This window comes from Meleagris gallopavo, chromosome 6 (genome assembly GCF_905368555.1).
Source record: "Meleagris gallopavo chromosome 6, MGAL_WU_HG_1.1, whole genome shotgun sequence".
NCBI classification, from domain to species: Eukaryota; Metazoa; Chordata; class Aves; order Galliformes; family Phasianidae; genus Meleagris; species Meleagris gallopavo.
The window spans coordinates 49,181,073-49,208,255 of record NC_139409.1 but is presented as its reverse complement, the minus strand read 5'-3'; the positions used below and the strand labels follow the sequence as shown (position 1 = coordinate 49,208,255).

Here is a 27,183-nt window from a genome sequence, read left to right as displayed (position 1 = left end):
TTTAAAAAAAGTGGAAGTTTATTCATCTTTGAATGGCTCAAATAGCAAATAAAAGGACAGGGTAAGGCATCAGCCAAGACAAGTTTCTTATGTCTGGTGGCTTCATAACACCTCAGCTCCCAGCAGACAGATTCCAAAGCAAAGTCACAATGTTAGTGGTTAGACTCCCTGGCTAAATAGACCAAAATGAGTACACAGGAAGATGATGTCTGGCTCATTTGCCATAGTTACATGAGTAACTTTAATTCTGCACTTGGCAGTCTACTAACACACATACAAAATTCCTACTGATAAATATTTAACGTGACAAATATTACTTCTAAGACTTGAGTCCCTAAAATGTCTGTTAGCATGAAAGTTAAATATTTGTTACCTAGTTTGCTTGAGCACATTTTAAATTGTCAGTTATAGGCTTACACATGTATAAAAAGTGTAACAGTTTGTGGAATTGATCCAGTCCATCTTACCCCAGAGGAGTCCAAAACCCTCAAACGTTCTGGTATATTTTTAGTTAAGATGCAGCACACTCATCATGTGCAAGTATTCCTGCTATTCTGAAGCAACTGAGGCAGTACATTTTGTTTGGGGATTTTGGATGTCCACGGTAAATGTTTCTGTATTGCAAAAGCATCTTTGATTGTTTAATATCAACATTAACTAGAAAAAGTAGCTACAGTGTTCCCCATTTTAAAATCAACACAAAGTAGACTAAACAGTACAAAACCTGCAGTGAGCTTCAGCATAACACACTGTGTTCCTGCAGCTGAGTGTCGGGAACACAAAAGAAATTAACCGATGACACGGAATTTCCCGGACAACATCTTAACTCAAAATACAGTAGCGCTACTGAATCAGCTCCACTCCACCCTACTCCAGGGAGTTAAAACCCAAGGAACATCTAGACAAACATCTACTTGCAAAGGGAAGCTTCAAGGTATCAGTACGTTAAGTTTTAAGCAACCATTCCAGGCTCGGATGTGCCACAGGCTTTTGACTTCCATCTTACACGTATTCTGACCTTTTAGCTATAAGATACCATATAGTTCACCAAGCTACAGATGACTGAATATGCTCTGTATTATTCACAAAACCATAGTATGGCACACGTTTGAAGAACAGACACCGCTAGCAGACAGCTAGTTAGCGAGATCATTCATGGAACTGCACTCTGCAGAGAGGGCAGGCTCGCACTGATGCACAGGGAGAGTCTCCATGCAACAAGCTGAAAATACACCCTTGACTAAGCAACCTGCTATTTTAGGTTTTAAAATTAAGGCATATTCAAATGTTTCAATGTAAAAGATTACATCACTCTTCTAGGTTAATCAGGTAACGCGGAACCACGTAGAATTTTCCTCAGCATAACTGTTGGCATATACATTATTCTTTCCTGATTTGCATAACTCCATGGCAAAACAACCTCTTTGTTAGGTATCACGTTCACAACTGGAATTTTCAAGGCAACAAAAGACAAGACAAAGTGACAATTATCAATGATAAAAAAGTATGCTTTACAAGAAACCACAAAGTAATATTTCCCCGTTTACTAATAAAGAAAAGACTCCCCATGAAACACTACATTCAGAAGAAATGTGAGAAGGTAGGCGATCATGAAATGGTTTGCTTCTCTTGAAGCCATATCAATCTTTTTCAGTGAATTTGACTTTCAGTGCAGCTCCAATTCATGCTTTTAGTGGTACATTACAATTTCCAACATGTTAGAGTAATTTCAGTCACTTGAGCCTTCAATGGCATGCTTATAAATTATGGTTTTTTATTAGTATGGTCAAAGTAGGAAAGGAATTCGGGGTTTTGATTATAAAATGCAACATCTTTCTCTGATCCTCTTAGCTAGGCTTTTTCTTTTCTTCTTTCCATTCTTCTCTTTGCTGTCTTCCATTTTTCTGGCTCTAATTTCTCTCATCAAATCAAAAAACACCTGGAAAAGATGGAAGAACGTAAATGCCAAAACACTGTCAGACCTCTGAGTTACTTCAGGTTATCACTGATGACATCTGCTTCTGGTGGTTAGAATATAATCAGTTATACATTATCAGTCTGAGCAAACAAAGACTAATCCAACAAATCTCTCACTGGTTTTCAAGGCCAAGTCCATGCGATGCATATCTGCTTCTTTCATGGTACCTGTAGTTCAACTAGCTTCTGCTGTTTGCTTATGAATCTTGTCAGAAGAATTAAAGCAAGATTCATGTCGCTATCTGGGGTTTTATTTTTTTTTTCCCCATTTTCTATCTACATCTTGCTGAGGAGACTCAGGGAAATCTGTTTGTATTTTGAGAATATTCAGTGATGAACTGCAAAGACTGAAGCACTGCTACAATTAGTTCTAGTAGCACACACTACACATTTCACAGTCACTATGCCCCACGATGCAAATCTAAACAAAAAGTGCAGAAAAAACAAATTAGCATTCCCTTTAAACACGGGTTATCAACCATGCAACTACATAAGCTATTTTTAGATTAGGTATCTCAAAGTATGCAGAAACTTCATTATTATCAAGTAGCTTAGTAGGAAACAGAAGTTGGAGACGTATCAATGACTCATTTAAGAGAGGAAAGACTGTAAGCTAAGGCCTGTGACAGGGAGCCTAAATTACTTCATTCATTAAGACAATCTTGCCTTAGAGAGAGCTACAGAAAAGAACTATTTCATCTTTGTTATCATAGCAGATCATTTGAACAGTTCTAAAACTTCTCCATCAGGAAGACTTCCCTCCTGATCTGTCAGGGGGCTTGATCCATTTCTATGCAGCACAGACAGGGCAAGGACTGAAAAACTCTTCTACAGACCACAGCAGGTATTTTTATCTGCAATTACACTAATCTCATATTGTCTGCAGAAAAAGCATAAACTTTCATTACAGAGGATATGAGAAAAATCAATGCAACTATGCGTTTCCATCAAAAAATACAACTGCCTTTAGGATACTACATGTTGAAATTGCTTGCTTTTACTTAAATCTGTTTTAATGGTATGCTGCAACTGTCAGCTTGCTTAAGCTCTGGCACTGTATCACAGCATCTGGGATACGTAACCTAGTGTGAGAAAATGCTCGTTTGCTTACTGTTGTTACCAGAGTGAGTGAAAGCCCAAACCCACCCTTCTGGAATTTAGAAAAGCACAATTTTTTATAGAATACTAACTTAAGTTCATATAATTAACCCCGTAACTTCAGATGCTTTAAGAAAACAAGTAACTAATACCTGGTATTTACTAGGGCCAACAAAGCCTCCTTGGGAGCAGCCCTGCTGAGGAGGACTCAAGGGTTCTAGTAGATAAAAAACTTAACAGGAGTCAGCAGTGTGTGCTTGCAGCCCAAAAGGCCAGTGGTATCTCCTGGGCTGCATCAAAAGAGGAGTGGCCAGCAGGGTGAGGGTGCTTTCCTACTCTGCCCTCGTGAGACCCCATCTTGAGTACCACATCCAGGTCTGGGGCCCACAGCTCAAGTAAGATGTGGACATTTTGAAACAGGTCCAGAGGGAGGCCATGAATCTCTCTAAGGAAGAAAGGTTAAAGAAGCTGGGCTTATTCAGCCTAGAGAAGGATTAGGGGAGAATTCACTGTGGCCTTTCAATACTTAGAGAGCTTATAAACAGGAGGGCAACCAACTTTTTACATGCATAGACAGTGGTAGGACAAGGAGGAATGGTTTCAAACCAAAAGAAGGAAGATTTAGATTATATATCAGGGAGAAATGTTTTACACAGAGGGTGCTGGAAAAGGTTGCCCAGAGAAGTTGCAGATGCCCAATCCTGGAGGTGTTCAAAGCCAGTTTGGATGGGCAGCCTGACCTAGTGCCCGATTAATTTTACAGGCAAACCTGCCTGTAGGACGGGGATGGGAACCACATGATCTTTGAGGTCCCTTCCAACCCAAGCCATTCTATGACTAATTCATGTCAAATCAGAACTCTATGTAATACATATCAATCTGGATCCATAATGCCACCTGTTCCAAAAAGAAGCCTTGAGCTCTTTAGTAGCCTGTCATGTGAATGCAAAAGTTATTTGCATAGATTTATATTTACTTTTGCCCCCCTGCTGCTAAAAGATGATGAAACAGATTTGGACGACCTCAGAATTTCTGCAAGACTGAAATAGGTGGATGTTAACTGCAGTTATGCACCAAAACTGAAAGCAACTGAACTGCTCTGCATTTAATTGACTTAATGTTCCCTGCAGAACAGCATGACATTTTTACTTTAGCACTGAACAATCCGTTTGTTCACAATGACAAGACAGATGACAACAGTAAAGTTTAAGTTATTGCAAAACAGTACTCCTAATACTGCTGTTATGCTTCAACTACTCATATGTAAGCATTTACATTAGAAAATTTCTGGGTCACCAAGTCTATCAAGAGATCTGAAAGAAAAAAATCTGCACTTTAAACTGAGCTTCTTACTTTTGCCAGATGTCTATTACTTTTTTAGTCTACAAGGCTGACAGTTATTCGAAATGCTATGTTTCAAGAAGTCCTGCCTTCTCAAGATGCAAGTGAAATACTTAGAACTAATCAGTAATTTATCATCTTTGTGCTTGCTTATGACCTTCTGATCCAGGCTTTATCCCAAAAAACTCTGGAGGCACTTTTGGGTCATTTAGAACGTAAGAGTAAGTCCATTCTTCATCGAAACAACACACAGGCATGTGGTTAGACGAGGGTAGACAAGATTCCAATCCCTCCCTTAGTTTTCTAAGCCATTTTATTCCTCAGACAGCATTCTCACTGTCTAGAAGCAGTTTTATCTTCCAGTTACAGAAAACACAATAAGGCAAGGCTAACACAAGTGCCTCAATAACTTTTTAACAATAAAAGGTCTTGTCTAATGACTTAACTCATCACAGTTTAGGATGCAATACCTTGCTGTGCCTAATGCATTCTCACTGTTTTATATTAAGCAACTTAGTCATGCAGTCATCACAAGCTATAGTAGAAAAGCATTTGTTTTAAGATCCACACCCCCCCCAAAAAAGAGGCTAAAATAACTTGAACTTGTAAGCTATGACCCATAGAAGACAAATGTAAAGTAAAAACTGACAGAGATTCTTTTCATTATTAGGTGAGTTATGAGGCAAGTTATTACCTTGTCAACGTTGGCTCGTGTTTTTGCAGAAGTTTCCACATAGTTAACATTCCACTGGTCAGCTCTGTTTTTTGCTTCTTCTATAGAAACTTGCCTTTTATCTTCCAAATCTGATTTGTTACCTACTAGCAAAAAAGGAACATTCTCATCTTCTTTTACTCTTAAGATCTGCTCCCTAGAGAAAAACAGAAAAGCAAGAAGAAATTATTTTATGGAGTATTTTATGGAGTACTGTTCTTAGAACACAAAAATAAGAATGCGGACTTAAACATTCTTCCATCCTATTCCTTTTATACTCACTCTTTTTATGAAGCTTACATAGCAGACCAAGACAGACTATTAGTCTTCCAGGAAGGAAGGAAGATGAATCAGTAACAAATTAAACAAAGTAGAACAGGTGAGAATTTAAACTAATAAAGTTCTCCTTTTACTAAAGTTATTACTTGACAGTAGTTCTCACTGCCTTTATGCTGCTATTAGCAATCATAATTTTTAATATACCCAGACTACATTCTTACATTTGACTTTTTTTTTTTTTGTGCCACTGATGAAATTAACTAATTAGGTAGTAAGCTTAACAAGAGAAAAATCTCATCCTTTCAGGAATCTTTCTGAAGTCACTTATATTCAGCCCCTACAGAGATCTTAATTCAGTTATAAGCCAGTGTAAGGATAACAAGTTGCACATGCATCAGATTTTTAAGGAAAGATCCTGTTTGAACCACTACAATGAAGAGTTTAAATTTATAAACAGAACCAAGTACTACAAATGCTTTGGTACATCCATCTGAAGAACGCTGCTCCTGGAAGACGAGCATTCTCTCTTTCGCCTCAGAAAGTTGTACAAAGTTAGCAGTGAAATTTAGCCCTCCATCGTGGAACAGTTTCTGAAAGATCAACAAGAAGCACAAAGAACCACATTCCCTTTTCTGGCTGAGGTGAAGCCTATTAGCAGATTTTATGTAGAACAGAAAGAAACTGGAAAGATTCAACTGATCCTGTCACTATCCTTTGATTGGGCATACATCAGAATCCTCTTGTTGGTGTAAGATGTTTTCCTTTTTGTAGCATTTAGTTTTGTTGAGTTAGCTTCTCTTTTTTTTTTTTTTTTAAACCAACAGATATGCATTGGAGGCAGCTTGTAACACCACATTCATCTCTCAGATGTAATTAAAATAACATTCCTTCCCTCCCTGCTAAATAGAGCAAGTGTCACAACTGTGCTTGCAGATATTTAGTAGTTTGAATAGCCAGTGGATTAGGATGAGTGGAAATATGAGAATTCAGGACAATGACAGAATCTGTTAAAATAAGACTTTTAGATAAAAAACTAGATACACCAGATTGAAGTCTAAAACTTAAATTCTCTAGAGCCTCTTCTATTCTACTCAAAGCAGGAACACATTTTATCAAATCACCTTTCAAATATTTAAAAATTTAGTCCTTGCAGATCTGCCTTCTATTGAAAAAAAAATTACCTAAAAGAACGATGGTATTTCAGAGCCCACTGGAAAACCCATCGAAGACTGTAACTGGTAGTGAACAGCTCCCCTGATGCCATTCAAGGAGAACAAATTTCTATGGAAAAGCTAAAATGTCCAAATTCTTCTTCAGTCATTTTCTTTTGCATCCTTGTCTCTTAAGTGGTATTATCTCAGGCTGCTCAACAATGCCAAAGGTATTTTAACTGAACCTTCCAGTAGATACAAGGTATTTTTACACAGAGCAGAAAGAATACAGTTGTTATGAGGCCTATTTTAGCACTTAGGCTTCAGTAGTTTCAAAAACAACTTGAAAGGCACTTTAAGAATTGTACTGGGCAGTGTTTTAATCTCTGCATCAAAGGGCTTTTTTTCTTCCATTTCTTTCCTGTTTCAGCATACATATTGTCAACACTCACCTTGGCTTAAAAAACAGGACTTTTCTTCTAGATTCACAGAAGATGGCAGAGGGCCTCTGAAGAAGCCATTTGGCACTACAGAGCTCAACCATACTAACCAGCCCTCCAGGACTGCCATAAGTAGCATAAGCCTGTTAATCAGCCTGGGCTCCTCTCTCTCTCTTTAAAGATACAAATACATGCACTTACATACTGAGAAAAATAAATTAAGAAAAAAAAAAAACATACACCAGAAGGGGACAAGCTTTCTTTCTCCCCCCTCCATAACTCCTCCTCCACCCTTAGAGAAGATTTTAAATGTATTCTATACTTAGTACTAATTAACCTGAGCTATGATAACATCTCTAAGAATGCTTATTTCAACGAGATGCAGATCATTTCCTTTTATATCATCTCCCTCCAATTCTGCTTAACTTTGAACTGCTGAAATTTTGGAGGAGTGGTGACTTTATTTACTGTATATATTATATAGCAATGAGATATTTTTCTCTGTAGATACGTGGAGGGATGAGTGTTTTAAATAGGCTCTCAAGCAAATTTAAATACACATAATATGATGATGTCTAAATCTCCTACCATTACAAGGGTCTTAATACTTTGCATGCTTGAAAAACACTTGAAAAATAATTAAAAAAAACAACTAGCCTAGTAAATCTTCATCCATACCTAGCTGACAAGAGAGAGAGGCTGTGGATGTGATCTACAAAGATTTTATTAAGGCCTTTGACTCTGCCTCTCACTGTACCCTCCTGCAGAAGCTAGCAGCCACAGTTTGGACAGGTACACTCTTTGCTGGCTAAATAAAACTGGTTGGAGGGCCAGGCCCAGAGAGTGGTGGTGAATGGAGCTAAATCCAACTGGTGACCAGCCATGAGTGATGTTCCAAAGCAGTCAGTACTGGAGCCAGCCTTGTTTAATATCTTTACTGACAATCTGGACGAGTGTACCCACAGTAAGTTTGCAGATGACATCAAGATGGGAGGAAGAGTCAATCTTCCTGAGAGCTGGAAGAGCCCACAGAGGTGGCTGGATGAGCTGAAGCCTATCGTATGAGATCAAAAAGACCAAGTGCCAAGTCCAGCATTTCAGTAACAGTAATCCCATGCATCACTACAGACTTGGAGCAGAGTGGCTGGCAAAAGCCACATGGGCCAAAAGGATTCAAGCATGTTAGTTGACAGCTGGCTGAATATGAACAAGCAGTGTGCCCAGGTGGCCAAGAAACCAGTGGCATCCTGGTTTGGAACAAAAAGTGTAGTCAGCAGGATTAGGGAGATGGCTGTCCATCAGTACTCAGCACTGGAGAGGCTGCCTATTCACAAACATGATTCTTTGCACTGTAGTGTAAGTGTAAAGCAGCACTGATTTACAAAAGGCATCTGCTCTGTTGCAATCATCTGTTCAGTATTCAGAAGCAGAGCAGCAAAGATATCTGAAGTGGTACAAAGATAATAAAGTTTGTTAGGCATCTCTTCAAAGTAACGTGACTACAGTCATCTATTCTGGACTACCAATGATAGTGCAAAAAAAAAAAAAAAAAAACCCAATTATAAGAACCTCACTATAATTGCAATAACTTGCCTTGTAACCTACCTGAAATCTGCAGTAGCTGCAAATGACTCCAGCTCTGTAATAGAGAAAACGCAGAGAAAGCCTTCTCCACTTCGGAAGTAGTTGTCTCTAATTGCAGCATAGTCCTCCTGCCCTGCTGTGTCCAATATATCAATTTGGACTTCTTCCCCATCCAGAACCACCTTTTTCCTGTAGCTGTCAGCTTTGGTGGGCTCATAATCTTCTACAAACTAGAACCAAAAATTTTACTGTTTGAAAACCAGGTCAGTACAAGGCAAATGCATCTATTTTCTTTATGGATATAACAAACATTTCATATGGTTACAATAATAAATAAGCCCATGTATTTAGACTACATAAGATACTCAGTTATTCAACATAGCTGAAAGCAGGCTCCTTTTTTCAGCCATTACAAGGAAATTTTAGAAGGAACTGAAAAACATCAGTGGCCATGCACCAAGTGTCTACTTTTGGTTAAGCACAGCATCTGGCTGCATTTCATTAAAGTATCAGACATTTCTGACTGAGTACATTTAGTATCAATTTTTAAGGGACACTGAAGGCGTAACTTCCATTTCCTAGTCAAAAAGAATGACTTTCACTGACAAAAAAAAGTAGGGAAATGAGAAAAGATTTTTTCTTCTTCTTCAACAGCAACATAAATAAAGGAAAAAAAAATTGGTCACTTCAAGCATCAAGCAACTTATTGAAGCGAAGTATTTGAGTTTGAGTTTCAATACTGAAGCTTTAACAGGTCTAGTAGCCAATGTGAAAATATACTGTGAAAGAGTAAGTTCTACAACCACTAATTGCCTAAAAATCTGAAGGGAGGGGGGAGGATAGAAAGGCATATTTACATATTTACAGGTGTCTCTAAAGGAGAAAACTCAGAATTTCAGAATCACAGAACAGTTTGGGCTGGAAGGCACCTTAAACCCCATCCAGTTCCAATCCCCATGCTGAGGGCAGGGACACCTCCCAGTAAACTAAGCTGCCCATGGCCCCATTGAACCTGGCCTTGAACACTTCCAGGGATGAGGTGTCCACACTCTGGACAGCCTGTGTCAGTGCAAAAATATTCGTGCTCAATTTAACAGTTGACATTTGTACATCATATACATGTAGGCCTTTCCAGAAAATAACTGTACCAATTAATGCTCAAGTAACAACACTACACAGTAGACATCACACAGGATATTTTATAGGGTACCTTCTTACCTCATCATACATAAACTGTAGTGTTAAAGCAGATTTTCCTACACCACCACTTCCCACCATGATGACTTTATGTAAAGCCAGCGAATTCTGCCCTTTGGGCTTATTTGCTGCCATCTTTGGATTACAGAAAATTCACTGGTATAAAATGAAAACCTAGAAGAAAAAACATTGCTTCGTTAGTTTTCTCCCTCCCACATGCAGTGTTTAAAATGCATTCATTTCAAATCCCTGCATATCTCAGATTTAGAGATATTCGTTTCAGTTCTGTTACCTTCACTGAAAACCACTTCTTACTGGAAATCATTCCACAAATTATAACAAGCTCATCTTTCTTTTTTTTTTAGTGGCAAGAAAGCCATCACCACCTGCAAAGGGCACAGGCAGGTTCACAGCATCCATCAACAATTAAGGGAAAAGATTTACATTTTGGTACGTAATGCTTTCTGTTAGAGACATGGCATTTGTCAGGAATTCCTCTTAGTTTACTAAGAAAAAATTGTAGAAAGGAAACCACAGTGAGTCAACACAAGAAAGCATGAGATATGACAGCTGCAGGGGAAAAAAAACAGACATCTGAAGGAATTTCCAGCTTAAATAGCAGGCACTGGGACAACAGTTGCATCAACAAGGATCGGTTTTGTGCACTTTTTCAGAGAAAACCAGGCAAGTGTGTCATTTCAATCCTAAAAATAACCTGTTTCAGCAGGTCAATCAGGAGCTGAAAGAACAATCTAGTTTAGGCAGAGTGCAAAGAATCAACTTGTCTTTGCAGACTACAAACACAGTTACCCAACGTACTACAATAGCTGTTCTAGTCCCACAACTGCTTGGTCAAACACAGATCTCTGCACCTCAGCAGTATCGAAGGGCTCTGTGACAGTTCATTCCCACACATGCTCTAATGTGCATGTGCACATATACAGGAAATAATCCCATTAGATCCTGGGTGGTTTGTTTGTTTTTTTGAATCACATAGTTTTTAGCAGAACCCCAACCTTCTCATCCCACACCTTCCTTTCACTCCTTACCTACCCCAATAATAGCAGTACTGTACTTGTGTTTAAAGGAAGATAAAACATTCTGTCTTAAAAACGCAACGCAGGAAAGCTGCTGCACAGATTTACAAGAATGCTTAAAATCTCATCAGAATCCCCTTCCTCCAGAGATTAAGGTCAAAAGCTCTAACGTCCAAAATGCAAAATGACTCCTGTGTTACAGAGGATGTAAATACACAACACATCTACAACAGCAACAGAACCAAATAGTTGACAAGAAAGCTCAGGAAGAACTCACATGGCAACACAGGTTACACACAGAACTATCAGATAATAATACAGCTCAGTAATAAGATGCCTTTACTTCTGACAACCTCACACTAAAATTACGTTCTCCTGCATTGTGAATCACCACTGTGTGCAAATCAAACAATTGGAACATCAAGAACAACAATTTCCTTGAAACTTACACCAAAGTCCTTAGCTGAGGACACGTTTTTGTCAGCAGTGAGGCACTTACATAGAAAAGCATGCTGACTGAAATGTCATTAAAGATTGAACCAATCCTTCCTGCAATTAAGATAAACACAGAAGAAATCTACATGAAGAACTCTGGATCACAACAATAACACTACCTATTACGCTGTCAAAGAACTCTGAAAATGCACTGAATGTTAAATGGCTTAAATTGTTTCTTCCAAAAGGGTTATCTAAGAGAAATGAGCACGAGTGAGCTGCTGCACTAATTACAGACACATAGCAGAGAAACATAACTAATGTTACGTTACCGTTTTTTTTTTTTTAAAAAAGGAGCACAAGAACAAAACAAAATTGGGTTTTGGTCATTGAAGCTTAAGAAGAACCACTGCTTTCTTTGTAGTCAAGAGGGAGCATAAGAACATGAAAATAACTCCAAGCTGGGTACATTTTCAACCTACTACACCACATTTTGAACTACTCAATAACGTTTTGCTTTTGCATTTTTCTCTAAAGAGAACGTATACCAAAAGTTGTGCTTCTTTCTTTGTAACATGTATTTCATACAAATAATACATAGAAGCATTCCTCTGAATCAGCAACTGACAAGAGCTAATTTTGACAAGTTTACAATGCAATAAATACTCCTGGATGCACAAATACTGAGGCACCAGCATACACAGGTATGGCCACACTAATTCTACTGAGCAACAAAGCAGAGTATTCTTCCACAAGAACGTCAATAGTGCAGGAAATTCAAACGAATTCAGCAGGACCGCTGTCAGATGTGTCTCTGCAAAATCAATACCACCATTTGCTCTAATATATGAGTCACGTTTCACTGTAACACTTGTTGTAAATTAACTTATAATCTTTAGGCAGACTGATCAATAGGAATATTCCTATTCTATGAGAAGCTCCGATTCAGCTAGTAGGATTCCAGCATACAATTCGCTGCCACTTGTTCTTTGTCCAGCTGACAAACTGCTTTCAAAACAGGAAGATCCTTAGAAGCAGTCAAGTTAGTGAAGATGCTTCTTGCCACTGAATGTTCTTCTAAGATCTTCTGGCAGGCAATCATTTTCAGAAGCCCTGATAACATCTTTTCAAAGAAGAGTAAGATACAAAGTGAAAGAAAAACTCAGAATTAAGAAAAACCTGACCGAACCAGTCATCAAGTCATCAATAACCATCAGTGAACAGCATCCCAGTAGAAATCAAAGACAGCTAAACTTCATGCTACTCCATTTCAAATCTGAAAGATAAGCTTGTCACCAATACTCCGTCCCACTTTGTAGTGGGAGGAGGCTCGGTGAGGTCAGTTTGCTTTCAAGTTCTTCACAATCCAACAAAGAGAAGACTGGCAAATTCAGGCCTGCTGAAGGGAGAGTACAAAAGCCCAAGAAATAAGCTACAAACTGAGCAAGATTCTGTGCAAGTGACATTCAATCCAGAGAGACGTCCCAGAGCAAATACACCACTTGAGAGAATACAGACCTCACAAGTGATGTTACTGCCACATACCTCTACCTTTTCCAGTCTGCCTTTTAAAGCAAAGAGGAACATAAATTTAAATTTTAACAGTAAAGTATGCAAGATGTTTCATGCAAAGCAAATGTTCCTATCCTTAATTCATGTAGCCATTTTTTTTTGTGTTCATAAAGATACGAGTTTTGTTCATAGCTGAAAGTACACTTTCATATTTTGTTGTAGTGTGATTTATTTTTTCCACCTTGACAATAAAAAATTGTTTTGAGTTCCGAAGACAAACAGAACAGGCTGACCCTGCAGTAGAAGCCCACGTTATGACACAGCGGAGGAGCTCACAGGGACAAGTAGGGTGTTGTCAAGAGCTGTGTAATCCGTCCATACAGCTCAGCTTTTTACCACACCCACTGGCAATCCCCACCCCAGCAATAAAGCTGATGTGATATACCAGAGTTTATTTTTAAACAGTGCTTTGCGTAGTCTAACAAGTCATAAGAGAAGTGAAAGCTTAACTGGCTCGACAGTGTACTCCCATATCTTCATTTGAAGGGTGAGAGCTGTCTAAGCACCACGCTGTGGATCTCTCCTCACCTATGCTGCAGATAAGCTCCTAGAAACTGTCCTTCACAACATGTATGAGCACAGAAATGCACAAACAGATGTGTCTCAGTGGCTGCTCAGCTGAAGTAAGTTCTGCAAACCCCTACAGCTGCTCATTACCTGCATGCAGATAAGTGCTCACCCCAGTTCTGTGCTCCGTCTCATGGCAGGCTTCCAGCTGGAGCCAGGATCATTGATGTAGAGCCAGGTTAGGGTGTGCTTAGATTACATCAGAGGAACTGAAGGAGAACCATCTAGAATTCATGTTAGCATCAGCCACAACAGTCCAGCTGCAGAAATCTATTCGAAAGGATGAAGAGTAGGGAGAAAAACAACCTAAGATCACTCTGGATAGCAAAAGGAACTTGTAGCTGGATGAGTAAAATGTATCTCTTTCGAATGACTAGCGGCTACCTGTAGTAATGCTAACTCTCCCAGAGCTGCACACCTTGCACAGCAGGTCCTCTGTTGAAGAAATACTGAGTGCCCACTGGATTTAAACATGGCATGCAGCTCCACCCAGCACAGGAACAAACAGGAGAGTGTTCCTGTAGAGGGACCCGAACAAGGAAGCTAAGTGTGTTTGCATCATGTTAACTCTTGTATAAAGTCTTGAAGCATGGAGCAGCTATCCAAATTCACAAGAGCAAGTAAGACGATCAGGTACCAGTACAAAGAGAGGTTTTCATCTCCAGGAACAAGGTTTTATGGCCAGATATCTTTGCAAACATGTGACAGTGAAAAAAACCAAAGTAGTAATTTCTGGTCTCTCTACTGCAAGTGTCTTTGTCATCTAAATTCTCAGATTCTTTCTGGAAATTAATTCTTACAGAAAAATGTGCTCCAAAACAACTAACCAAAGCATTCTATAGATGTGCAAACATGGCCTTCTGTGTACCAGCTTAAACAAAGCAATGGATGTCCAGCTCACATTGCATCTTTTCTTTTAGAAGGAGCACTGATACAGATTTCTCTTTAGCTAGCAGCAAATATTCAGCAAACATAGTGAACAATCAGATCCAAGGCATCTACTCCTGCCAGAAGGTACCTGACACTGGCCAGCAACCCAAAAATTAAGGAAGAATAGATCATATGATAAGTTGGCCTTATTTTCAAGGGAAACTGACTAAAAGGGGTCAAGAAGTTACGCTGTCCATTTTGATCCCTCTAGAGTCTCATAAATGCAATCACAATGAGAGCAGACCAGGGAAGGAGAAACATTACACTAAGTCACGTCATCACAGGCACGAATTCAGCTGGCATTTTCTGCAGTGCTATACATAAGGCTGAATGCAGGCTTTGTGAAAATGCAGTTGTCCTTAACAGGAGAACTTTCATTTGCTGCAGGCATTTGTGTGAAGGAGACTGGTTACACACAGCTCTGTGTTTTAAGATAATTGGTACAGTTAGCATACTAGATTCTAGTTAATAAGATGGGATAGTGGTGTCTTCCTTCAATTACAAAACAGTTTCTTATTGTTAGTAGTTTTATAGCCTTCATAATGCTATGGCATCAAAACTGAACTCCAATTCCTTTGCTTCTGTTCACTTTAAGGGAAAATTATGTAAAGATTTGCAGGATGGTAACATTGAGTTTATTACCCTCTCACTTCTATGATGAGCACTGAGGACTGTTTCACATAGAGAGCATCAATAACAACTTACACGTCACCTGATTTTGTTGTTTTCCCATTCATTCCTCTAGAATTCAACAAATTTGGAGGAACACAAGTGATTTCATTGAAATACACGAGCTATGGGTATGATATCAAGAACTACAATTAGTATGCTTTGACTGGAATACCTCCCAAAAGGCAAAAATTTACCAATTGCTTACTGAACAATAATAATGGAAACCTATGATCCTCTGAACGAATTTCTTTTTTAAACTAAGACCTATTATTATGTTATTACGTACTTTAAGCTTAGTTTAAAGTATCATACCAGAAACATTAGCTGTAATTTCTTTATTTCATTCTAAAGTGAAAATTGACTGTGACTCAACAGTCCTAAAGTAAATTTCAGTATTGTCCAGTTTCTCAAATTCTCTGCAAAGTGACTCACAAATCTGTTGTTCCATATGCCTTAGAGGTGACAAAAGTTCAGCATTCTGGGGAAAAAACAGAAAAGCAAGGATAAAAAAACCAGAGTGAATACATTTCATTTCCCTAAGGACCATCAATAAATTTAGTCTTATTTATTATTAAAATATCATGGTTTCATCCAGTTACTTCATTTCTTATCGAGTCCAGTAGCTTCAGTTCAGTTAACAACAACAAAATCACTTCAAAATGCATGGGTCAAAAATGATCAGCACAGACTAGAGTACTGGATGTAGATTATCTGGAAGACAACTCAGGAATGACTGAGATATTCCTGCAAGAAAAATGTTCCTTGAAAAGGAAGGAGGCAAATCCAGGCAAACAGAGCCTAGTCAGTCATCCCTCCCAACAGCTGGTTGCAATTACAATATTCAAACCAGATCAGCAGAAACACCCCATGACCTAGGAACAGGCAAGATACACGAGGATGCAGCACAGTGCCAGCTGTTTTAAGAATTGGAGAGTAAGGAGTCTTTTTAGGTTAGATCAGCGTTAGCCTAATAAGCAACACCCCATGTCTCAAGTTTGATTTGTGTTTTTATTGCAGTTTAAACATGCAACATCTGTTAAGCTCAGCACAGAGTAATGCCAGTATTGTATTAAGGTAGAACAAATACTTCAAAGATTAAATCATCACTCTGAACTCTTAGTAGCAGCTTAAAGAAAGAGGAAATCAAACTTAAATTTTCTATCAAACCTTGGAAATAGCTAGCTTCATTTGAAAAAAAAAAAAAAACAAAACATTATTCCATACCTCAGAACAAGTTAGAAACACTTCCACAATAAGTCCTCTCTCCTAAAAATAATCCTTTGACACAAACTGAGAATTTGGATTCAATTTCCCATGACTTCAATAAGCAGCCAAACCATATGCAAGCTTCAGTAAGAACCTTCTTTCCAAAGCTGCCTAATGCTCACCGTAAGAGGCACATATCTCCCCCACACCCACAAAACAAACTTACTGAGGTTCCTATACTTCTACTAAGAGCAGTAAAGAACAGAAAACTGATTGCAGATCAATCTCTCAGCAGTAGGAAATATCCTCAGGCAAGAGACCTGCATTTCCCAGCTTCCTGATATGGGTACTTAGAGCTGTAACTATACTCAGACACTGAATGAGAGTCAACCTCATTATCAACAACTCCTCCTCAAGTAACTGAGGCCCAATCCATTTTAAAAATTATATTGGGCTGCTGTAGAGAACAGTGGCTCCCTACATGGCAGCAGCACTATGCTCTTAAGGTATCACCACAAGCATCGAGACCCCTCCAAGAAGTCACTCAACCACAAGCAAGCAGTGACCAAAGCTCACAGCCCTGCTGCAGCCAGGGCTCCCACCAGGCCTTGATGCCAGCTTTTGGGCACAGCTGGGAATTGAGCAACAGCTTCTACAATGAGACCAGGGATGCATATCACATTCCTTAATTTCAGCATTTGGTTCCCAAAAAAACCTCTAGGCATCCTGCAAGTAGAGGAGGCATCTCCACAAACATTTCTTGAAACCAATATGGAACGGCAAAGAAAAGCCTTCATGAATTGAACAGCAGAAACATTTTGGAACACAACCAAAGTCTTCAAATTTTAAACCTCCCAGAGTTACTGAAAATGAACAAGCTGTATCACCATCCACATAAACTGCTAATAAAACACACAAATGAACCCAACTGCATGTCTGCAATACTGCTATATATGAGCAGTATTCCCACCCTCACCTTTCTGGCAGCACTGATGTTAGAAACAACGAGGTGAGAAAGCAGCTCAGAAGTCTGCCTGGACAAAAACCAACCTCCACAGGCTTTTGGACAGATCTAAACAAGCTTGCTGGCACCAATGACAGATGAGAAAACACACACAAGGGAAAAGCTGGACTGCAGCAGCTCCAGCCTACAAACACTGCTGAAAAACAATGCAAGTGTTACAAGGCTCCTCAACTATTTAGTACCTGCTGAAGATTCCTCACCTTTTATAAGTTACCTAATGCCTACCCTTACCCTGCCTTCCCCTAGAATCACCAGTGCTGGAAAATACCTCCAAGATCATCTACTCGTCCAACCACACACCTACCAACAATATTCCCCCATAAAAGCCGTGTTCCTTAGCACTACATCTAAATGTTTCTTGAATGCCCCAGGGACAGTCACTCAACCATCTCCCTGAGCAGCCCTTTTCAGTATCTTACCACTCTTTCAGAGAAGAAATTTTTCCTAATTTTTCCTGAACCTCCCCTGGCACAACTTGAGGCCACCCCTTCTAGTCCTATCCCTAATTACACAAGAGAAGGCTGACCTCCACAACCTCCCTTCGCATAGCTATAGAGTGTGCAACTGTCTCCCTCCTCTTCTCCAGACTGAACAATCCCAGCTCCCTCAGCTGATCCCCTTAAGACCTGTGCTCCAGACCCTTCACCAGCTTCACTGCCCTTCTCTGGACACACTCCAGGGCCTCAATGTCTTTTTTGCAGTGAGGGACCTGAAAGTGAACACACAACTCCAGGTGCAGCCTCACCAGTGGATGATCCCTTCCCTACAACACTGTTTCTGACACAAGTCAGGAGGCCATTAGCCTTTTGATTACCTGGGCAATACAAACCCACACTTTTACATGGTTAATTTAGAGAATTAAGGTATTTGTTCTGATATAAATTAATTTACCACTGTAACAGCAGTCATGGTACAAGACTGCACAGCCGTTTCGCTAACTAGCCTGTCACATCCATCCATGCTAGGGTCAGAGAACTTGCAGAGGTTAATCCAGCAAAGATTTCCTAGCACAAGCAAAAACTAAGGAGGAAGGAAAGGGTAAGACTGAAGAGGGGGACATAAAGAGAAGCAGCTTTCCATACCAAATACTTGTAATTAAGTATCTCAACAGAAGTCAATTCTCACTCATGGGAGATGCTATGTAGAACAGCTGCAAATATTGAATTGTACTCAGCATTTCCACAGCGAATAAAGACAACTTTTCCCCCTTCAGATAAACATAAGTGATAAGGCATAGCCTACATGGATAGATTTTACTAACAGAATCAACAACTGAAGGCCAACCAAGGGAAACACTTTGTGAGCATCGTTCAACTAGTGTCACCAAAACATACTAGCCAGAGGTATTTTCACCCTGCATTTCAGGTGCAATAAAGCATGTTAAAAAACCAAGATTTTGACTGGGACAAGTCAATACATCAAACACACTTGCAAAGAACTGCTGCTTTTCAGCTATTCTGGAAAGCAAAACTGGAGTTCTCTAGAAGGCACTGTGCCAGAATTTGCAGCATGAGCCTCAGCATTACACTTTAAAAGCAGTTAAAGAGCTCTGCTTCAGCAAGTTGCTCACAGCATGTTCAGTGCTTTTTAAAAAGCCTTTTTTCCCAACCGTATTTCAAAAGAAATCTCAAATCACAACAGTGTGCCTTTTTTGTCCTTGTACACTTACCCTTCAATATCTATTGAACGTATTTAAAAAAGATTTAAACGCAAGCATTTTGACTTGGCTTGACAAAGTCAAGTGTTTAAACAAAGTCTGAAGAAAGCTTCCAAAAGATGTATTTGAAATACACAGGTTTGCTAGTACAGGTCCATAAATAAACATTTTCTCTAACATAAGTACCACATTCATTGTTAACAATCCAGTACTTCTTTATTCAGAAGTTCAGAACATCAGGTGTTCATTTTCTAGAAAAAGCAAATATCGGTACAGTCTTTTTAAAAAAGATAACACGAGATCCCCACTCACAAAGACTGGTGCTCCAGCCAAATAGTTTCACTGCTCTCTAGGCAGAAAAGTCAACTTGATACAGGGAAGTCTTGAAACAAGTGGCGCCAGCAAGAAACAAATTTCCTCATGGAAAGCTGTGCCAGCACACCAGCCAAACTGAAGCTAACACAAGAAGAACTTGCTGGATTTTGCATTTCAAGACATTCCTTTTACTCCTCTAAGGAATCATCCAGCTGCAGTAAATAAACATCATTAGTGAAATCTGTCCTGGCAAAATAAGTAACCGATCATTTCATGGCTTGGCCACATGTGGTATCACTCATTTACAAACATGCACATATTCTTTCCTGCTAATACTGTAAAAGTATTAATTTTGCAGCCATATTTCCTTCAGTAACTTCTTCCTCTCCTGTTAACACTCCACACAGTGCAACTTGCTCTTCCTAAAATCCTAATCATTTTTCTGTTTTATTCATGGCAGAAGGATTTCATATGCAGGACTCACTGAGACCGGTTTGCAAATACACGAGGACTTGCAATTAACCTTTTGAGCAGGTGATTCAAATACAAAGCAGTTACAGACCTGATGCTGCATGTTAATACAGCATTCATGAAGTTGAAACACCACTGAGTCTGATCCCTTCCAATTATAGATACTGTTTATTCTACAACTATTAGGTCTACCATTTGAAAACTCAGCAAGAATCCATCCAGTAGGTTTAAACGACCCAACTAATTGCTTTTTAGTTTGATATATGCTTGCCAGTTGTATGACACACGGCAGCTTAATGGCTATTTAACATATCACAAAACACTCAGCCACTAGAAATACAGCGTTTGGTTCATGAACTTATTGTGAAGTTTGAAGTATTCAGGTCAATTTGCCACTTTCCACGCAGTGCCAGTGCAGAATTAGTTTTGCAGTCACATTCCAAATTCAAGAAACCCTAGAAAAGCCACCAGTAAAGATGTATACATCTCTAGGTGGGTCTCGGGCTCTCTTCCTCTGGTCAGCCACACAACATAAAAGCTACAGTGGCATTCCAGGAGCAGTCACAGGCTACATCCAGCTTGTTTTCAAGGTCAGTCTTTCCAGGGAAGTACTAGAGAAGTCTATGGTGAAATCTGGTATCTTCATCTACATTTAACCAAATTAATTCTACACACATTGCAACACTAAACACTGCCCAAGTGTGAACTGTATTTCCTTGAACTTGTAAATTCCAGTCAGAAGTATGTGACCTAATATCCTCTCAATACTGCACGGCATAATATAGGATTTCCCCTGGCCTGAAAAACCTTAACTAGTGCCGACTTACAAAACCATTTTACTTCTAGCTGATCACTTGCACGCTTTCAATTCAGCTGCAGTAATCTCTAATAGTGTCAGGTCTACAGAGTCAGAATCTAACTCTACAGCCTTTTTCCTTAATACACGTACAGGCTGAATATTGTATAAAGTCTGGAAAAGTTTCATGTGTTAAAACTCACTTCTGTTGTTGCCAGATAACAGCCAGCAGGAAGGACCTTAATCTGTTGAGAAAAACACTTCCCTGAAAATCTTTCCTTCAAATTGCTGACAAATCCAAGAGTAACTACAGCAGCCTGAGTTAGCTATAGCCTTTTCGGTGTTGTATTATGTTGTACCTCACTGCTCACGTTTCTGTTAAAAATAAAACACCAGCATTTGGTTACAAAATTCTTCCTCCTTCAGTTTCTCCTCCAATAAGTAGCTTTTCCTCTGTTTGTTAAAAACAAACAAAAAACAACTTAGAAAGACCACAATACAAAACTTTATCAAACAGAAGATGATTTTCTTCCAGTTGGCCAAACTACAGACAAAATCATTTATACTAATATCGTTTCACAATGTTCTTCAAAATACTCAAACTGTGCATGTTGCACATGTGACCTCATTTCTAACTGCTGTGTCTTATACAGAATGTCTTCACTGGATAATTTCATTCTTCTACCCCTTCTGACTCCTAAAGCTGTTAACCACAAGCACTTGCAAGACAGAAAATAAAACAGATGTTGGTTAACCTTCATTCAATTAAAAAACAGAACACAGTCACATAAGCTTTCCTCCTACAAAATTTCCACATGCACCAAATCAACATTACCTGGGAAGACCAAGTATGTTAACAGGCTAGCAAAGTTTCCCAAAAGCAAAGCAAATGATGCCACCACCAAAAACAAAACCACAGGGCCCTCCCAAGCTATTTGTATCATTTAAAAAAAAAAAAAAAAAAAAAAGGCAGTTCATATCCCAGTCTCTGGTAGCTGAACAAAAAGCTGCTGAGAAATAGCAGCATTTTGGTGATTGGTAACTGCCCTACAAAATTATTTTTTAGGTGCAATTGTGACCATAAACCCATCAGTAAAGCTAATAACTATAGATGCCCAGAAACTCAGAGTTTTTGGCTGAAGCCAGCTGCATGGTAATACACAGATAGTTGTAAAATACTTTGTGCATCACCACCTATGGGCCTCAGAACATTATCCCACTACAGCTCATAACCCACCTAGTTCTGAATGCACGAAATGCTGGTTAGCAATGTCTGCATGGGGTGTCCTTACAGATGTTGAAGATGTACTGGTTAAAAGCAGGCTTCTTCCTTCTTCAAAGCAGCAGCAGAAGGGTAAACAGCAGAGATCACAACTTAAGATCTAAGTTATTATCAAAACAAGATTTAAACAAGAAGATTGAGACATAACTTGGATAATGGTTTAGAACATAACTCTGCCAAGTCCAAAGGGCTGCAACAGCTCCAGCACACAGCCACAACAGCAAGACAAGTTCTTCTCTGAAAGAGTGCTGCAGCTGAAAGACATCATTCAGGTAACATGGCACTTTTTAAATATTCCTGAAATAAATGCCACTGTGTTTTTAAATGGATTGTTCTAAAAATGGCTCCTTACGTTGCACTACAGTTAAAACTAAATTAGTAATGACACAAACCAAAGTAGTAATTCAGACTAGCAGCTTTCTTAAACCTATTATTGTTCTTACTGCAATCTTCAATTAACAGGGAAAAACAATCCAGTAATACCATTTTATGCATCTCAACAAGTCACACTGCACATCTTCCTTCCTGGTACTCCAAAACATCACAGACCACACAATTTCACTACTGAAGTTACATGCAACCATCTCTTTTCACTGCAACATGAAGTTCTTAACAATTTAAGAAGGTGAACTTGCTTAGAAGAAAGCCATTTCTCTGACAGTTAGCCCAAAAGCACCTGCTCTGCAAATTCTGAATGACCATGCATTCCTAAGTCCAGACTCTAGTGCTTTCTTCCCAGGCTAAGTTTTTTTGTGTTATTATATACCATAACTGTATACCAGTGCATAAATATAAAAAAATACACACCAGGAGCAGGAAGAAAGGAGGCTTTAGCAATTCAAATTCACGCAGACTAGTGCTGCACCACTGATATTGCATCATGAATCATGTTAGTTTAAAAAGCCCAAAATATGTATTATACAGTTAAAACTCAGAGACCATTTCAAAAATGTGAAAGTCAAAGGATTGAAGGCACAAGAAGGTCCAATGAGCCTCTGGTGATGGGCACACAGGACCAGTCACTGCAGCACTGCAATGAACTCTCAAGTTAGCTATTGTTAAGTACAGATTTTGACCTTATAGAAACCAGATGTTAGAATGTGTGATTTAAAGCATTATTCTTTAAAATCCAAGAAACCTGGGGCTTGGAATGAAGTTTAATTTGCACGTTATATGCAAAAGTGGAATTAAGTGATCAACTGTCTAAAAACTGTGTAAAAAGGTACTATCCTACCAAAAAAAACACACTCAGCCACACAGTAATTACTTTTATTCAGTTCCTGAATTTGCTCATTTTGACCTCTGTAGTAATACTGACATAGTTAAGAAAAAGCTTCTCCCAGCCGTGCTGCAAGTAGAGCCTTCATGTCCATCATTTCAAACACTCTCCATGGCACCACTTGACAAGCCAGTGGTGTCTCCAACATGACAGACATCACTGGGCATATTGCACTGCTCAGTAATACTCTTTCCTGTCTTTACCAGTTATGTCATTTTGAAGTCTGAAATAAATTCCATAGGGTAAGGTATGGAAGTTGTTAATTCCAGCTAAACAAATGCCCTTTAAGGAGAGCACAGCTCTACTGTGCTACACTGGATACCAGACTACCCTGGGAGAGGCTTGAAATGCCAGGTTAGCTATCCTCTGTGCTGCTGGACATGCTTCATTCAAGGGGAGAACTAGCAAAAGGACAACATAGTGCATAGATGGCTTTTCTTGTTTTGAATAGGACCTCCACGTTTGGAAGACTTCCATGTTTACCACACTCTACTCAATGTTGATGGAAACATTTCTGCTTGCCTACATGTGGGTGTTACACATAAGTGTTCTCAGACAGTGGGAGACAAGAATCAGAGTTAAAGATGGAGTCTAACAGTGACACAGAAGAGGACAAGAGGACTTTGGAGTAAAATGACACATGAAGCAGGGCCTGAATGCATGGCAGGTCCTTGCTACCCACCCACTAAGCACAGGTGCAAAGCTCCTTTGTAAAGCCACATTTTCTTTAATTTCCAGAAATTCTCATTTGGTCATACAGTGTATTTACATGCCAGTTTTCAATGAAGTTGCGTGGGCCACCCTGCACCAGGCATTCCCTCAAATGATGAGGTAATAAGCTTTCTGTTAGAGAAAAAAATACAGTATATTAAATGAGCTGTACGGGTAGGAATTTCATCTATAGTGTAATTACTTGAACTAAGGAGCCAATACCACAGAATAAGCATCATCAATTCCACTAGGTAACGACTGCAGAGTTACTATTCAACCCACTCTATCTTGTGTGTGCTACCTTTTTTGCATTCCTGGCTCCCTTCTGTATTACCATCGTAAACTGATTACAGCATAGCTTCTTTTGAATTCTCTACAGTAACTGTTTTTCATTAGACTTCCTCTTTACATTGTCTAACATCTCCTACACACTTGTTTTTCCATCTTTCCCCGTTGTGCACAGCACACCCATCTATGCCCCAGCAGTGCTGGGAATTTTGATGACGCCAAACTAATCCTAAACAAAACATGAGCAATAATGACTAAGTCACCCTGTATGCAATCAATTCTCTTTCATCAAGAAGTTCTAGAGCAGCATTACTTAGCTTGTATGGCATTTCTTTCCCATCTGCATCCATCCCTTAGTCCAGTACTGTTTTGTTTGTTTTTGGAGGAATTTTCGGAGGAATTTCAGATTTTACTGTTGTGGAAAGCTCTTAAGACTCAGCCTTACGTGCCCAGCCCTTTGGACACATGGGTTCACACCTACCAAAAATACTGGACACACCAGTCCAGTGGTGGCAGTGACCACCAACAAACCCTTGGTTGGCAGGTGCTCGCTCCAACTCCCACTTGTTAAGGAAACGTGCTAAGAAGCAAAACAGGATTTAACAATTCCCTGGTCTGTCTGCAAACCAGATCTGCTCCAGTTTAAGGGACTCTAAGCTCTTCACATCCACAAGGACTGGACATTTAAGATTCTGCATACTTCACCAGTAACATTTCACAACTATCCTGAGCTGGTTTTCTGCAACAGGCAGAATAACAGCATGAAACAATTTATTCCCTTAGAAATTCACATGACGTTTTGCAGAATGTCCAGTAGAATTGCACTAATTATACCAACTGTTCTATTTTCTTGCTTCATCACATCCATTCTTCATTACAAAGGAAAGAGCCTTAAAACAGCCACCTGGTAATTGAATGTGTGATGTGGGTAGGTTGTAAGGTATTCATTAGAATACTGTCACTAGCATATCAAACTGCCTCGTTCACTTAAAACACATCTCAATTTAGATTCAAAGTAACTTCAGTAGCTGGGAGATACTGGAAATTCACTGGAATTTGGCTGTAAGCACTCCTGAGGGGGTGAGGAGCTTCCTGCCCAGAACACAGCATGCATGTGATCAGTAGCTTACTCCCAAGGCCACCGTATCCTATAGCACTCTCCTGGTTGGCAAAGCAAACAAACCTAATCAAAGAGCTACGTGACTTTTTTTCTCATACAATTATTTTTTCTCCAATTGAGAAGCTGCAGGGCAAACAATGCTGTTGGCAATTAGCCGAGATGTTTGCCTCAACAACTTTTTATGTAACAAGATGCCATACCTACATTACTGTTTGTGACTCCCAGTAACTGGAATACATCAGGTTCTAAGCTGGAACATCCTCTGCTTCAGCAATTTTATCCTCCAAGTCAGATGCACTCGAAATCTAACAGGGGTAAAGGCTCATCATGGACAGAACATTCCTGTTTCAGGGAAACCCCTTTAAAAACATTTGCAAGGATGCCAACGTATGGCTTAGTGGTGGTTAAGAACACAACTGTGTTTAGAAAAGTAAACCTGACTATGATCTGCCATTCAGTAACACAGCATATGTAACCCCACAGCTGACTTCTCATGCAGGGATCTGGAGGTTTCCTGGACTGTTCTGTGCAAGAGCAAGTCACTTTAATTTTTAACTTTTATCACTTGAATGTTGGTGGGAAAAAAAAAAAAAAAAAAAAAGCTTAAACTCTCACGAGCATGGATTAAAGATTTTACACCCTGCAGCAAGAACCTACAGATCACACAGCCCTGCCATGAATGCTCACAAGCTCCCAGAACTTAAATATTGAGCTATTAGATGAGTAAGCAGGCTAAGAAGAAGAGGCTTAGGGTCATTTCGAGCCAGGGAACCAACGAGTGCTTTCTGTCAGGGCAGCACAGCGATGCCACAAGACAGACACACGGCTCGGACGCAGACATCTCCACGGGAGACTCCTGGGACGGACACGGCCCACTTCACACCTTTATTCCGAAAGACGTTCAACCAGAGGGAAGGCGTGGAAGCCAGCAGCCGCCACTAAAATCCCCAACTCCCGATCAACCCGAGGAGCCGAGAGCCGCTTTGATTCGGGGAACGCGCTCCGCACCTTTTGTATGGCAGAAAGCCGCCTCTCCCGGCCCTCGCAGCGCTCCTCCTGACGCCCCCAGCCGCAGGGCGGCAACACGAGCCGAGCACCCGCAGCGCCCGGCGGCCCCCAGGCCTCCCCCCACGGCCGCGCCGAGCCCAGAAGAACGGAGCTGCGGGGCCGGGCCGCGGTGCCCCCCCGCCGTCGCTAAGAACGGGCGCCGGCCCCTCCCGGACCTCGACTCCCCCCTCCCTTCCCGTTCGCTTCTCCCGGCTTACCTGCGGCCGGGCTGCCCGCCGGAGGAGCGAGTGAGGCGGGCGGGGCCGGGCGGGGCGCGGAGGGGAGCCCTGGCACCGCCCCCGCGCTCGGCCGGCGGCGGGACGAGGGGCGGGGCGGGGCCGGGCGGGCTGCGGAGCGAGGAGAGCCGGCGGGGAACGGCGGGCGGAACCCGCTTCCGGGAAAGGGGCGAGCGACTTCCGGTTGGGAGCGCGCAGGGGCGTGGCTTCAGCTGCGGGTGGGGCGGGGCTTGGGGTGCGGCCGTGTGGTGAGGCGGGCGGAGGTCCGCAGCCGGCTGTGTGCTGCCTTAACCCGCCCGGTAACTCACGTTTCCCGCCTGTTCCGGCCTTATCTTTTGAGCGCGACATCCTTGTTTCGTGTCTGCTGCTCTCCCCCCAGGTGATCTTTGGTCACGAGGCGCGTTCTTCAATGCTAAGGAGATAAGTCGCAGACATCTGTCGCCGAGTTTATCAGCCATGATTTTTGGCGTGGAAAGCAGAAAAGGAGCCTTCCCTGAGGGACCAGTGCAAGCTGCACCAGCACTCACTGGCATTCACTCAGCATTAAGTTCAGTCTAGAGCTTAGCAACTATTATCATTCCCACAACGGACATGAAGCACCAAGATTCCTACATTATTATTTTTTAATATCCAGGGATATAAATATCCATGCGTGAAGGGTTCTATAGCCCCCAACCAAAACGGGGCTGAAAAAGGAGAGTTCCCATTTTCATAATCAAAATTCAAATAGCAGCTTCCCCAGTATATCTTTCATTATAA

The 27,183-nt window shown here is 40.5% G+C and overlaps 1 protein-coding gene across 3 annotated transcripts; it reads right to left on the bottom strand.

Moving 5' to 3' along the window:
- RALA (RAS like proto-oncogene A) lies at positions 1 to 26,574 on the bottom strand. Of its 3 annotated transcripts, XM_085226685.1 has the most exons (6): positions 26,407 to 26,574; positions 15,425 to 15,470; positions 9,801 to 9,953; positions 8,604 to 8,812; positions 5,111 to 5,285; positions 1 to 1,939 (listed from the first exon to the last, which is right to left on the bottom strand). In XM_085226685.1, exons 3-6 carry the CDS (start codon positions 9,912 to 9,914, stop codon positions 1,817 to 1,819), a joined length of 621 nt encoding a protein of 206 aa, XP_085082811.1. In that variant the 5' UTR covers positions 9,915 to 9,953; positions 15,425 to 15,470; positions 26,407 to 26,574; the 3' UTR covers positions 1 to 1,816. The 3 variants fall into 3 exon arrangements, with proteins under 3 accessions (XP_085082811.1, XP_085082810.1, XP_085082812.1); XM_085226684.1 differs by lacking the exon at positions 15,425 to 15,470 and having other exon boundaries at positions 26,407 to 26,572; XM_085226686.1 differs by lacking the exons at positions 15,425 to 15,470; positions 26,407 to 26,574 and adding an exon at positions 13,503 to 13,644.
- Between the last annotated feature and the right edge of the window lie 609 nt (positions 26,575 to 27,183).